This window comes from Phaseolus vulgaris, chromosome 2, assembly GCF_051622355.1.
Source record: "Phaseolus vulgaris cultivar YP4 chromosome 2, ASM5162235v1, whole genome shotgun sequence".
NCBI classification, from domain to species: Eukaryota; Viridiplantae; Streptophyta; class Magnoliopsida; order Fabales; family Fabaceae; genus Phaseolus; species Phaseolus vulgaris.
This window is the reverse complement of record NC_143499.1, coordinates 46,196,677-46,212,383: the sequence shown is the minus strand read 5'-3', so window position 1 is coordinate 46,212,383 and position 15,707 is coordinate 46,196,677. Positions and strand designations below refer to the sequence as shown.

At 32.4% G+C, this 15,707-nt stretch overlaps 1 protein-coding gene across 1 annotated transcript; it reads right to left on the bottom strand.

Moving 5' to 3' along the window:
• Positions 1 to 1,340: 1,340 nt before the first annotated feature.
• On the bottom strand, positions 1,341 to 6,898 carry LOC137812621 (uncharacterized). Its single transcript, XM_068614739.2, has 9 exons — positions 6,425 to 6,898; positions 5,907 to 6,107; positions 5,716 to 5,838; positions 5,575 to 5,612; positions 5,365 to 5,473; positions 2,812 to 5,052; positions 2,471 to 2,608; positions 2,182 to 2,267; positions 1,341 to 1,908 (listed from the first exon to the last, which is right to left on the bottom strand). The coding sequence occupies exons 1-9, from the start codon at positions 6,491 to 6,493 to the stop codon at positions 1,662 to 1,664; spliced, it is 3,252 nt and encodes a 1,083-aa protein (XP_068470840.1). The 5' UTR covers positions 6,494 to 6,898; the 3' UTR covers positions 1,341 to 1,661.
• Positions 6,899 to 15,707: the final 8,809 nt, after the last annotated feature.

Sequence of the window (15,707 nt, the reverse complement as noted above, 5' to 3'; positions counted from 1 at the left end):
AATTTTGTATTTTATAATACAAATTTTGCATTCTAAAATACAAATTAAGTATTCTAAAAGGTATAATTTAGAATACATTTTTTATTTTCTATTCCAAAATATACATCCTAGAATATATTTCTATTTCAAAATATATATTATGAAATATATTTTTTTCACAAAATGTACATTACAGAATGCATTTTTTTTATTATGTATTTTATAATGTAAAATCAGAATGTACATTCATGGATATAATTTTTTTTATTCTAAAATTTACATTTTGAAATACAAAATAAAAAAAATATTATAGATTGTACATTTTAAAAGATATTTTTAAATCTACAAAATATATTATGAATTGCATATCTTGAAAAAGTATTCTGAAATGTGAAATTTAAAATGTATGAATTACTTATTCATTTCATAAAAAAAAACTCTATTATAAAAGTTTACACATTTAAAAGGAAAATATATAAGCAATAATTTATTTATTTATTAATAATATTACTTTATAAATTATTGTTTAATCTAAAAAATGCAGTGTTCTTTAAAGAGGGATTTAAAAGAAATAAATAAGTTATAGAAGAAATAAATAAATTAGTTAAGGCATTGAGTTTAAGTTTTATAGATTTAAAAACTTAAATTTAAATAAACTAGTTAAGGCTAAGTGATTTTCTTACAAGTCAAATATAAATTCTAATTTCTTCTTATTTAATGTTGTTAGGGTTGTATTTGGCAAGTTCAAACTACTTGTACATATTATTTTAGTCCTTGTCTGGATGAATATTCATCTTTATAATTTGTTCATTGGTGAATTTTTTTCAGTAAAAAATTATAAAAGATATGACATGTTGATACTCATATTTTTCTATATAACCATTTTACAACTTTTTTTTACTATTTTTTATTAAATAATTTAATTAATTAATATTTTAGTATTAAAAAAATCGTTAAACAGATGTTTAAAGAAAAGATGATTATCAAAAATATATTTTTCCAGATTATAGACTCCCCATCAATTTATATGGCTTGGGTTTCTCCTTCACTCAAAACATTTCATTTTTTAATAGAAGATATATTCATTTTCATTTTTTTTATTGATTTTAATTTTTAAACATTGTTTGGATATTCTTATGTCATAACTGTAAGATTAATTTTTATGAGTAATGATTAGGCAAATTATAATTCCAAATTTGAATTACTGACATTATAATTATAAATAACACCTGAAACCACAGTCCAATTTTACTGCATATAACAATTGCAGGGGTATTTATGCTGGTTTTTATTCCACTTTAACTTCAATGAAGTGCAATAAAACAATCTGAATGTAAATGTAAATACAATACAAAAAGGTGTACAATGAAAGAAATGCTCATTTGTATTATATCATATTTGAGTTAAAGGATACAATAAAAGAATATGTATATATAAACGCATAATGAAAAAAAAAAAAAAAAAAGATACAATGAAAAAACTGATGAACACTATTGGTAGCTAAAAAGCACTTAAAAACATCACAAACTGCTACAATAACTCTATAAAATGGTACCCCTATGGCACGCATTTACGGTTCAGAAGGGGAAGAAAAAGCATATTTATCTTGCCAGTGTACACATTAATTTATTCATTTTATCTATTTCCATTTTCAGTGCCTTAAAGCCATGAATTTGAACTATTCATTGAGCCTTCCGAGCATTCTTGAGGTTTCGTACAGTCATAACAAGCTTTTGTCTTTCACCTTCTACCTCTGCAAATTTGAGACTCATTTCTGAGTATCTTTGTTGTAACTCTTTAAGCTCAGTTTCCATTAAGTTGTTTCTTTCCTTCAACAGCGATAATTCAGCTAAAGTTTCACAAAGATTGCCACCTCCATTATTATCCATTGTGGATATTTCTGCTTCTTTCTCCGACAAATATAAATTACTGCCATGGACAGAAAATGATCAATAATGAAACACATGAATAGCTTCAATTCCAAGTTTACATGTAAGAGTAACATATAACATGTCTAGTTTCACGTTTCAAATGTAATTTTTCACTTCTTGAATGTGATTTTCAGAAACTATTAGTAACATATTATAACTTCCACATTCCAAATGTGATTCCTCCATCTTATACTCATAGACAAACTAAGTAATCATAACAGGTATTAAGTTCTGTCTACTATGTTGTACAGAAAATATAAAGGACACACACCTCTTGAACAATGTCAATGCAACACCATTTTCCTCAGCCACGCTTGTAGTATCATTTGAAGTAGTAACACCCCTATCCTCAACAACCTGTTTGAAGTGTAAGACAATTATATTTATTGCTGATATGATTCAAGAACGTCATATACCAACAATGCAATAATTCATACTATGAAACCTTGCCTAAGATTAGTGGTAAATAAAAAAAATAGTTGGAATATTCTTATTTCCATCATTCATCAGTACATTTTATTTATGTTGGCAAATTGCTTGAGCTATGTTAATAAGTATACCTTTTGCAAAGTGATGCTCTGATTGAATTCCTCCACTTTGTCCTCCAATTCCTCAATTTTGGATTGGAGATCCTTTTCCTTCTCCAAAAATGAAGAAGCTGACATTTCTAAAGCAGTTTCCTTGGACTTTATCATGACCTGCCACAAATAACTCTTGTGTTAATATACTTCCCTCAACAGCTAGAGCTAAACAAACTATCCTAGGAAAATGTAGGCAAACGAAATGATGTGTGGTAGAAGAAAATATCAATAGAAGAATTAGCTTTTGGGGATCAAGAATTTTTCTCAAAGTACCTACCCTATCTATCTCTTCAAACTACTGGGATTTCTGAAGTTATTACCTCAAGCGTTTTTATTTTCTCCCTCAGATTTGCTATTTCTTTTGCACTCTGAGGAATTGGAGCACCTTTTTTGTTCTTTAAATTTGGTTTGGTTCCATCAGAAAGTGGTGTGCGTCCATTGCTATCCTTGAACCTCTTCTCGATGTTGGTTAATGCATCGTCCTTCTTCTTAAGTTCAACCTTTAGCTGGAAAACATTCTTTCTTAGATTTTCTTTCTCATCTTCATCCTCAATACAAGCCCTTTTCAAGTCACTATATTGAGCTCTGAGTGCTTCTAGCTCTGACAGCAAGACTCTAGTCTCCATCTCTTTTTCATCATTGAGATGCTTCATCCTATTTAGCCCATCAAGTGACCTTTCTGCTTCCTTTTTCAACAAAGCAATTTCACTCACCAGCTCATTTCTTTCCACCGTTCTACTCTGTAACCGAGCCTCAGATTCCTCAAGCGATTTCTTCATAAGTTCCAAGTCATTTCTTAAGATATCTTTTTGCTCTACTTGCTCGGAGAGGCATGAAATCTCCACTTTAAGCCTTTCATTTTCGGCTTTTAGCATCTGGATCTCTTCAAAGAAATCCCTACTAACTTGTTCCTCACGCTTCTGCTGATTTTCAAGCTGCTTGGACTTGTCGTCAATTTCCGACAACATCTGTTGTTTCTGAGCTGCCATCATGTCTATTTTCTTCGAAAGTTCATCCAGTTTTACCTCATAATCAGCTTTGGCTGACTGAAGCTCGTCATTGACTCTGTGCAGCATTGCTTCCACTAGTCTTTTCTGTGCACGAAGTTCACTTGCTTCTGTCAATGCCCGCATGGCAGCCTTCTCGTTGGCATCAAATGTAGAGGCCATTTGCATTGAGAGCCTTTTAAATTCTTCCTGAAGCCTCTCAGCAGTGTTAGCATTTTTAAGTCTGGTGCTTCGCAATGCTTCTTCTGCACGAATGGCTCTTTGCTCCTGCTCAACTTTGGCACTTGTCACGGCACCTAGATCAGCTTCAAATCCTTGGGCTTGTTTCTCTAGTTCTTCCTCTAATCGGCTGATTTGGGTTCCAAGATCCTTGATGGTAGCCAGAGAATCTGAGAGTTCTTCTGACTGTTGCTTGAGTTGATTTTCCAGATTCTGAATATGGGCATCAACTTCATCAACAGCAAGAGGAGACGAGCATTCATACTGCAATTTTAATTGTTCTTGCAGTTCACTCTGTTCCAGCTTATATGCAATATCATGGTTTTCCTGTTTCAATATCTCATAGTCTAGTGCAAGCTGCTCCATCTGCATCTCTAACTCATCTTTGTCTCTCCTATACATCTCTATTTCCCCATAGAGATCTATAATCTTTTGCTCAAGTAAGTGAGTCTCCTGAGCATTGCTGTGCTTCTTAACTAGCTCTTCCAATTCTTTCTGTTCATCATCCGTTTCAGAATTAGAGAGTTTTTCCCCTGACTCACGGGAAATTCTACCCTCTTCCTGCTTATTGGAAAGACTACATATTTCCCTATTTTTCTGCTCCAGCATTTCATCCATGTCCTGCACAGCAAGAACTAGTTCAGCATTCGACTCTTGTGTCTTCTTTAACTGTAATTGGAGATTTGCGTTCAGCTCCTTCTCATACTTCAATTCTTGTTTAATTTCTTCCACAAGAGTACAAAGATCCCCACTATCCAGGGGTGCCCTGTTACTCACTTTGGCCTCCTCCATTCGTTTACGAAAAGATCTGAGATTGTCACATTCAATCTTGAGTGCATCTCTTTCCTCTTTCACGCAAATGATTTCCTTGAAGAGCTCCTGTCCTCTTTTGCTTTCCTTTACAATTTGCTTCCTTAGAGTCTGCAGTTCCAAGTCTGACACATCCACCTGCCTGGCCAAAGCAGCAAGTTCAGCCTTGAGTCTTTCAATTTCCACATCAGATGCTTGATGAGATCTTTCCCTAGGAAGAGCATCCTGAGAAACATTTGTTGACCCATCCGAACTCAAACTGTGTTCTGAACCAGCTGACCAGTCCCACTGTGATCTCTGATGAATATCATTTACAGCAGCTTTTTGGGGTTCAGATGTGTGGCTCAAATCTGAAAGAAAACCATTGTTGTTGGGGTGGATGCCACCATTTCTTAGTCCTAGTTCTCGGGGTGTGTCAAGTCCAGAACTTCCATCAGAACTTAACGTTGTAATGTCAGATCCACTAGATGTCCTACAATCAGCGCTCAATTCAGCTCCATTGGCATTTGCTTTGGCAGACACATCCTGTGAAAGCGTTGAAAGAGTAAATCTAATTATTTCCATACAACTTCGACCTCCAAAATAGAAGAAAAGAAAACAAACAACTTTTGCACTTAGAAAGTATACATGACAGTTGAATTTACTTAATGAGGAAATTTTCAAGTATGAAAGATCATAGTAAAATATCCACAGACCTAAACCCACCCCACTACCACAACAAATCTTCAAAGAAAAAAAGTAAAGAAAATAAAATTTAGTTTTGATCTTTTATAGACTGCCACATATAAACAAGCCAAAGTTATCCTAGGCTCCTAGCCCCAACGAGTGAAACCTTACTTCAGAAGAATCACTTTTCGAGCGTGCATCTATCTCTCCATTGCTCAAGTAGGTCCTCAAACTTCTATCATTGGGCTTTAGTTCGGTATCTTCACAATCCTCTTGCTGTCTGCAAATGTTATTTGACAAGAAGAAACCACATCATCAAAATCACTTTAGAGGCAAACTCTATATCCTGAAGATAAAAATATCCGTAGTAATCTACCATACCTTTTATCATTATTTTCTTGCAGCCTCTGGATTGATACCTGTCCATTAAGCAACAAATCAGAATTACTGAAATCAGCATTGCAGTAAAAAACACTCTACACAATTTTTTTTATAAGAAAAAGGGAGAGACCAAATACTAACATGCAAGACGGCTTCACAAAGAGAATTCTTGATGGGAAGAGAAACAGTGGAAGGTTTCGTAGCCTCAGCGTACTCAGAAAAGTCTACAGAGACTTCCCCAAAGGAGCTAGCTTTTGATAAACCCTATACAGAAACCAGATCACAATCTGACACACATAACCAACCAAAAACAGAAAATTTCAAACTCTTACCGTTGAAACCACAAAATAATATACTCTCTCACTGAATTTCCCAGTCTTAGGCTCCTGAAAAAGCTTGATTGTTTCGAAGACAGGATTCTCCCATCTACAAACTCCACCATGAATTGCTGCTTTCTCTAGCCTCGTAGTTACCTTTCCAATGTCCCCTGGAACTATAGACAGCACCAAAGATTCCACCCCAGATTGCACCATCTGAAAATCACACCAACCACAAAGTCAAATTCTCCTGTTTGACCTTCTCATTTCACAGACCCACTTGCTGCATTGCACCCCATCAGAAAAATCAAACAGGACCAAGGGAAACGAACTTAAAATATTTCTTTTTTTAATTCCCACATTCATCTTCCTTGCGGAACAATCCTGTTCAGATACTAACCGTGGGCACTCTCTGGCCAAATTCGAACTTTGGTTCGTCATGAGAAATTGACCCTCACTAAATTAAACGAATAAAAGTTCCCAATTTAATCAACAAAATACTTCCATTGTGAAATGAAGCCAAGTTTAGCTACCTGGGTGACATGGAAGTGGAGTTTGAAAACAGCTTTGACTTTGTGTCTCTCACTCCTCCATCTGAACATCTTCGCTCACAAGCCACACCACTCCACCGACTCAGCTTCTCATGTCACTGATCCCACAACCCAGATAGATTTTTGTCACCGGAAAGCCACGTCATCAACCGGATCTCCCAAAACCCGCCGGAAAATGCTGCTCCGGTGGTCCACGTGGAAAAAACTCGCTGAGCTCAGTCTCAGCGGTTCTGAACACAATGGTGGAGTGAAGTGACGTTGAAACGAAAACCTGTTAAGGAGGGAAAGTGAGAGGAGCGACCTCTGAAAAATCGAAAGCAAACAGAGTCAGTAGATCTCATCTCATATGTGATGTTCTTGTCTTGTGTCTTTGGAACAGTTTTCAAGAAACCAGGTGACACATGCGTCTAACAATTTAATATTTAATTCGAACCTTCTGTGTTTTATTTCTTTTATTAATCAATGTTTTAATTCCATTTTAAGAAATAAATATGTCTATTGCTCTGTATATTTTTTAACAAGAGGTACACAAATTATTTAATAATTAATGGGTATATGGTTTTCGTTTTAGGAGAGGTGTCATTATTAGTTAATAATGATGGTTTTGTAGGTTGTCTCTTTTCCTTATTCTAAAATTATTGTAAAAAATTTACCTGCCCCGCGATATATAAAAAAATGATTTTCCACATTCCTGCGAGGTATTTGCATTACATTGTTAACAATGATGGATGAAAGGGAATTTCGAACCAAACAAAAAGAAATTAAGGAAGTGGGTCGTTGGAATAGTGACATTGTCCTGAAATTAAAAGAAAAACAATTTTTACTGGGTTTATGTATTACAAATTTGCCTCTTTTGCTCAGAGACATTGAAATTAAAATCTCCTGGGTTAATTTGTGAAAAAAAATCATGCTGGATAATTTGGAGACATTGTGTGTGTTCATTGAAAAAAAAAATACCACGTGCAAGATTAAACCGTGGAATTTTTCTTCATCTTTATCGAATTGTACAAGTGTCGGAATATGACTTTTCACAGGAAGATTAACAATTGTACTTTCGAAAATAACAATGTTCCTTTCTTTTTTTCTTTTTTGCTTCTTCTGATTTTGGTACATGAGAGAGATGAAGAGCTTTGATGCTACTAATGCTGAAAATGTGTCTAAACATTTTAGACCAATTACTTACTATAAATAAACACAAATTCAATGAAAATATTTATGTACGATCGTCCTTGTTGAGGCCACCACTTAATTGTGCTAAGTTGTTCTACGATTTAGTGAATAGTTAATGTTCTTCATAAAATGCTGGAACTGGTTATGATGTAAAGAAAGTTCATAATCCACCAAAGAAAAAAAAAGGTAAAAAGCTCCTTATGAAAATCAAGAAGGTAGCTTATTGAAAATCCAAATATACAAGATAATCATGTCATTGATGCAAGTTTTCTTATTGTCTTATTGGATTCTTTTTATTTAGTCATTATCATATTATTTATTGTATTGGATGCTTGAATTAAGAGGACCCACTTAAGAGTGTACTTTTGTGTATTTTTCTTAATTTCATCTCTTAATTTCCTGTGGAATTTGACATCTGGACCCCCAAAAATAATCACAATAAGCAACCCAGCTTTCAGTGCATCATTCTCTCCCACTAGTTTCACCTCTGTGTGTGACTTTTTGTGTGGATAAAAACAAATTAGTTAATAATTATTCTCTAAAACATCATTTTATAAAAAAAAAATATCATGTCAAAATTTTATAAGATATTACCAATTTGTTTATGTGGAGGGTATTTGAGGCTAAAGTGTGAGAATAATTCTATATCTATGTATATAATCTGTCAGCTGCCGACAAATGTACGTGCATATTTTGGTTGAAATTGTATGTAAATAATTGCGAGGGAAAAAAAAGCACAACAATCAATATTTTGTGTGTTTTTTTTTCTGTCATGAAAATGACATCTTAACTATAAAAAATTTGGAGATAGCTTAGGAATCCTATAGGCACTCGAAAAATATGATGATGTTATTGGCACTTTCTATGTTTCCGCTAAAAATTAATGATATTATTTTTTCAGATTATTCTCTTACCAAATGCATTTTTTTTTATAAAAGTTTGTGTTTTCATGTGTCAAACAAAGCCATAGAATGTTAACCACAAGAATAAAGATAAATATAGGTTATATTATTATGATTTAACATGTTTGAGTTTGGTTTTATTACTGATTCACAGTCACACTTTTATTTTAATTAATATGTATAAAAACCAATGTTTTTAAAACCTAATTGGGCATTAATTCAGTTAAGATACTAGGTTAAGATTGAATAGCTTAACTGAGATCAAACTGATATTAATGACAATAATTTTAATAATTAAAAATGGATAAATAATACATTAATTTACATTTTTTTATATCAGCATGAAAAAAATAATATAATAAAGATATTTGAATATTGACTTGTATACAAATTATTTAACATTTTCCTTCTACTTTTACACGTTACAAAGGAAGATACATATAAAAGTTAAATAAAATTATGCTTCATATTTATCTTGAAATTTAAACAATATATGTAAATATTTATTATGATAAAATGTGTATATATAAATATTTTAGGTTATTTTTAAGAAAATATAAATAAATTAAATTTTTTTATTAAATTGAATTTTATCAATTTTCCTATTGGACCAATTTTGATGATTTTTACTGATGTAATACCGATTTTCTAAAATACCCGTTTTACCCTCGACTGAATCGGACAAAGAGGGACGGAAGTATTTTGAAAATATAAAGTTTCTTACATTCCTTCCCTTATCTTAAGACGGTTAGGTTTTAACATTTTACCTCAAGTACTATATATAAATACGTTATTATATAAATATGTACAAAAACAAAATAGATACAATTGTTTCAAAAAAATTCTTGAGATTCGTTTTCAATGCGTAATCATTATCATGATAGAGTCTGAAATCATAATTTTTTCCAACTGATTATTGACTACTTTTGTCTAATAGTAATAAATCGACATGCATAAATAGTAATATTTATTATAAACCTGTGAACTTTTCTTTATAGTATGTGAAATTGAGGAAGTGTTTTTTTTTTTGAAAAAAAATTATTTAGTTTATCAACGTATATATAATATTTTATTAATATTTCAAAAATCACTAATATAATGTAAAACATTTTTTTATTATATGAGATCTGACATTTACTAGATATCAAGTCAGTTTATATTATATAAGTGAGTATAAATCTCAATTAATTTTGTAAAGTTGAGTCATGATTAAATACCACTCTTAAATAATGTTAAGGTTATTTAGAGTTATTTTAGCATAGTTTGTTGGATTGATCATGTCACCCGTTATTTGACCGCTATCGGACCATCCAGAAATATATCGTCACTCATTATTTGACCATCCATAAATATTGTGTCATCTGCTATTGGACTGCTGTTGGATCATTCATAAGTATATAGTCACTCGCTATCAAACCATTCATAAATATCATATCACCGACTATTAATCTCATTTTAAATCTTGAATTAGATTTAAAAGTTTATTTCGTAAGATTATCTGATACCACTTTTAGATATCGAATAGATTTGAGGAAAAAAAAAACTAGATTTCTTTTTAAGAAATTTAGTTTTATTCATAATTTATTCTTTCATAAAGCACTTATTCTAAATTATTCTTTCATAAAGCACTTAGTAAAAGAAAGTGATGTTATTAAAACAATAAAAATGAATTTTATATTAAAAATTTCATAAATGTCTACCTTGGTTTCCAATTTGAGTCCAACACGACATTACAATATAGTACTAAAAAACAGAAGAGTGTAGTTAAGATTTAAGCAGTGTGGGAATAAATAAATAGTTCTATAGCTGAAGTTTTCGAGTACATTTATTTCACACATTTAAGAGTTAAGAAAACGAGGTGATAAACGTTGAAGTGGGTGCAATAGACCTCTAATAAAAACAGCTCCATGCCTATAGTCAATACATTTTGATCATTAAACTAATAGCAGTGAAACATGGCAAATGACTTGTTAAATCATGTAGGTCACATGGTTGTGAGAGGTTTATAATATGTTGATGAGTAACACCAGGAGATAAAAGTTGAATAGAAGTGTCGAAATCACTATAGAATTATATGTTTATGGACCAACACATTGTGGAAAACATATAGTTACCACATACGTTGGTGTCTGTATTGTTGATACATTAGCTGAAACCCAAGGGACCAGTGAAGAGTCATTAAAGATGTACACCCACCAACAGAAGCCCTGGGAAAAATAATTGCGAAGATTCCATCATTTAAAAGATGAAGAATACGTGGGGGGATGAAGAAGGTGAAGGGTAGATATATGTAGGTGGATGTGTGAGAGTGGTGAGTGTTGAGGTGAGGCAGAAGTAGTTTTCATTGTGCTTTCAATTAACTTGGCTTTAAAGCTCACAGGGTTTTAGTTCACTCATTACTACTTAGTCCATATTCCATTTCAACTTCCTACCTCATAGCCTGCATCTGCACACTCACTCTAACTTCACAAACTACGTATCTTTCATGCAACCTTTTTCTCAATAACTTTTACTATTTCCTATTTACTCTTTCACAGTGATATGGTGTGAGAAAAAAAAAGTTTAAATGGTTAATTATATAACCATTTTTACCTTTTTCATAAGTTATTAAACTTGGATACTTTTTCTTGTTAGTTTTCATCTTTTCATTTTAAATAAAAACATTTGATTATCTTACATTATATCCATACATTATGGAGAGGAGTGGAATCACAAATTGGTTTAGAATCACTCTATGTTGTAAGGGTGTTTCATGTTGGTTAATCTTGACACCAATCTTAGGAATGTAAATTAATTGTAGGTAGGATCAGTGTTGTTTTCTGTTGAGAGGTGTTAAAAGGTTCCCAAATCTAGCAATTGTCTTTTGATTTTCTTTTTATGTTTTTTTTTTATAATGATTGGGAATGTCTCATAATTTTTTTTTATAAAAAAATATTTTTATGTAAAAACCCATCAAACCAATATCACTATGTATTGCCAAAACATTATGCTCATTATTAGAAAATAAAAAGTACTTCTTCCATTCCATAATCACTCCTATTAGTGAAATATAATATTTTTTTTTAACCATAATGAGTTTTGCACAAAATTGTATCACTAACAATTTGAAATTAAACATTGTTTTTTATATTAAAAAGTATTTATCACATTACAATATAAAAATCAGTGAATGACGTCCACTTTTGAATTAATGTAAAACATTGATAAGACATATGAAATAATTTTAATTAATTAAAAAATACATTGCTAAGAAGTGAGAAACATCTCCATTGGAGGGACCTACCAGAACCAGTGAAGAAAGTCCAGCTATGAACTTTCAATGCACACCACAACTGCCAAACCTAACCACAGTACACAGCTCTTTAAACTGGGGTCCATCTTCTTGCACTTTCACCTTGACACATACTGTGTGTAAGTGTAATCAACAATGCTTGCAAAACCCTATTCATGGAAACAATCAAATCACAAGGTAGAACCTATGCTAATGTTTGCCTCTTTTAACAAAGGCAAACACCACCTTTTGTTTCTACGCTACCTCTCTCTTGGCTGAGTACAAGGTAGAACCTATGCTAGTTTAAGTCTAAACCAGTTTTAACTCTCTCTCAATACTGCATCAAACTTCTCTCCCATTAAACCCAAAAATAACTCCACTTCCATCAAATATTCCTTCCTCTCACCATCTACACACCAATTCAAAGCTTAAGTTGGTGTCATGGCTTCTCTTCAATTAATACATGTCTGCTTCTTTTTAAGAAAATAAACACTTGTCAAAAAAAAAAGAGGCTTACTTAATTTCACTGTATATTTTAGTTGAAGATACATGTGTGATTTGAAATGATAAATACGAATGATAAATAATGTTTAAGATGTTAAATTAAGGTAGTATTTAACTCACTGAAATGAAAAGAACAATAGAATAAAATTGAAATAAATATCCAATGAAAAAATAATTTTTTTAATTAGATGTTTACCAGTCCTTTAATTTTTACATAGGACTGACCAGGAATAATTATTTTGAAATTGAAAGAGAAAACCATGAACTAATTAATTTTATACTGTCTCTGAAGAATTAATCAATCTTTAGTTTAGTGGCCACTTGTTGCGAATAATTAAATTGTACTCCCTCCCTTATGATATGTAATTTTAGGCATTTAAAAATAATTTTTTTGAAAAAAATTATTTCCACACTAATTATTCTTCATCTCATTTAAAGAATACAACTATTTAGACAAGACTGTCTATGTTTATATTTTTCTTAATATATGTGATACAACAACTTAAACTTATTTGTATATACTAAAATGAATATATCTAAATCTCTATACCACATTCTTTAATGATATCGATTTTGCATATTTTCTTGCAAAATTTTCATAGTAAAAAAATCTATACATTTTCTTAAAAGAGATTATGGGGGTAGAAATTAATGGTAACACTTTTGCATAGGAAAATAATTTAATTTTTTTAGTAGAAAAGAGTAGATCCATTAAAAACTAAAGTTTTAAACATTGAATAAAAAAAGCTTATATTGTTTTAAGGCAAAATGATTTTCCTTTAGAACATCCAACAATCACGCTTTGGTTTGGTGGCTAACTGCAGATTTGAGTGGTGTTTCCTGAATAGTTTAGTTAGGTTTGGAAGTGTAATCCAAAGGTCTAATCCACAACCAAAGAAGCAAAGTGAGAATAAATTTGGGGTTTGCCCAAAGACCAAGCCTAATTAACTCACTAGCTCACCATGAAAGGGGTTGTCTGTGATTGTGATTGTGATTAAGTTTGGATTATTAGTTGCCACAAAATTAAACTAAAGATGCATGGTAACTAATTGAGACTTGACTGTTTGAGACACAGGTCCATCTTATGAGACACAAAAGTGGGAACCATAAAGATGTTGATGTTTCTACCTTATATAATGATGCTATTTTTCAGAGCATCATCATCGCTGGCAACCCAGTTGGTCCCATTCCACATTTTCAACGAGGGGGACCCTTAATCCACTTTATTCATTATGATTTCCACTTTTGAGCTTTGCCAAAAAATTAAGAATTTTGCAAGATTAGTATTATTGGTTCATGCTTAGCATCTTATGAGCATTTACCTCCCTCAAATCACAAAAAGGAAGCCTTTTGGGGTTTATTATTGGGCAATGATCTTTAGAATGAATAAGCAATGAAATGGAAGTGCTTAATTAGGATATGGATTAGGGCAATTTCATAGTTTCCACCTACCTCCATGACTACCCAAGAACCAACTAGACATGCCAACTGATTTGTTATTAATGTTCTAATTCTACAATTAATGTTTTCTTCTTCCTTTTCCAACTCATTATTCACATCAATTGTCTGTCATGCTACTGTGCTATAGGGAAAGGTATATTCACTATCACGCTCTAACGTGGGCATTTCAGAGATGGAATGGCTCAACACTCGAAGTGAGTTATGAACAACAGGTAGCTATAGCCTATAGTGCTAAAGCAAATTATTTGCAAGGAAGAATGTGCAGATCATAGAATTTCTTACATGTGAGTCTTGACCTTTTCATCATATATGAAGGATATGGTCATGCGGGAATCATTGACTATGTTTTGGATCCCTTGCTTCAACAACAAGAGAATTCAACCTACCAACTATAAGGGAACATTTCTATTATTAATTTACTTTAACATCTTCCTAATCTCAAAGTCCAGTTATATATATATAAATATCAACAATCAACCCACTATGGTTTCTTGAATAATAACTAAAATTATTGATCAGTTTGTGTTCTTATTCTGTCAAAGTTAATGAAGTATATGGGCAAGTTGCAACTAAATTATAATCCCTTTGTACTTAATTGTTACAGAATTATTAAAACGCCACTTTGTTAATTAACAAGGTTTAATTGTAATGGGGGAAAACATATAAAACAATGCATAACCACCTGGCTTTGGCACTTTAGAGGAAACAGACAAACGTGTCTGAACACATCAGATGTGGTCCGAGAGAGAAGTGTGCAGCTTTGGTTTTGATCTGCTTTTGTTATTTCTCACGTGAATTTGGTTTAGTGAGTTTATCTGCTTCACTTTATCACTGTCTGTAATGTGACAACAATGAGATGTGAAATCTTCAGGGTCTTTGATTTACTCAGTTAAGAAATTGATCATTATCACTGAAACTACTAAAACACTTTTGTTTTAGCTTTATTTCTTTTTCAGTTGGATAAAGACAAGATGAGAATAAGAGATGATGATGATGATGAGGTTGTGTTGTGTGTGTGCACACACACATGACAAGCATGAAGGGCAACATAGTGAAGGTGGTCACGTGAAGGTGGTCGACCCCATGATCCATGATGCATAATCCAGCACACTAAAACTCACAGACACCCCATTTTGCAATAAAAAGATCAAAGTGTAAGTGGGCCACCAAAACTTCTCTCACACTCACTCACACCACGATCTGTGTTGCCCCATTTGCACCCTTTGGAATTGGAAACACCTTATGGCGCTGAAAAATGAAAAAAAAGAGTGAGATAAAGAAAGCAAAAAAGAATAGATGCGAAGGTATATATAGTTGTGCAAAAGAAATGAAAGAAAAAGAAAAAATCACATGCTGTACAACCAAAGATTTATAGGTCTCACGTGATGAAAGAACCCTTGCGCTTGTGCTTCTGTCTGTGTTTCCTTTAATTTTCATCACACAGTAAAACGAGAATGTAAAGGGTATGGGTTTGGAGCTATATATATATATTCAAAAAACTCATTCATAAATACACAACCATATAATATGGCTTCACAGATTAATACAGTGAGAATGGTCACACCATTCTACTATTCATGTTATTCAAATTTGAATTTTGAAATACCCAAAAATCTGTACAACGGCATAGTGAAACAATCCTAGGTACGTAAAACAAGGTAAAATGTTACTAAGGTGCTTCAGAGGAACATAGAAAGTGTTAGTACTATAAATGATTATTGGAAAAGTGGTAATGATTTTAAGTGGTGAGTTTTTTGTCCCCTTGACAAGAGATTTAATTTGTGAAACTGCATTATTTGTGTTGATTGAAAAATACTATGAAGTACTTGTGGCATGGCTGGTGACTTCCGAATTGACGTATTTCACATGGGAGGCTTGTTCCCAGGATACCAATACAAAAACATGAGTTGAGTCGATGTGGGACTAGTCTCACTGGACCCACTTCAAAAGCCCAACT

Excerpts from the sequence above, each read along its gene's own strand:
- LOC137812621 (XM_068614739.2), bottom strand. The coding sequence starts at position 6,493 with ATGTTCAGATGGAGGAGTGAGAGACACAAAGTCAAAGCTGTTTTCAAA. Across the intron at positions 6,108-6,424 it reads TCCACTTCCATGTCACCCAG|ATGGTGCAATCTGGGGTGGA; the intron begins GTAGCTAAACTT and ends TGTGATTTTCAG. Across the intron at positions 2,268-2,470 it reads AGAGCATCACTTTGCAAAAG|GTTGTTGAGGATAGGGGTGT; the intron begins GTATACTTATTA and ends CACTTCAAACAG.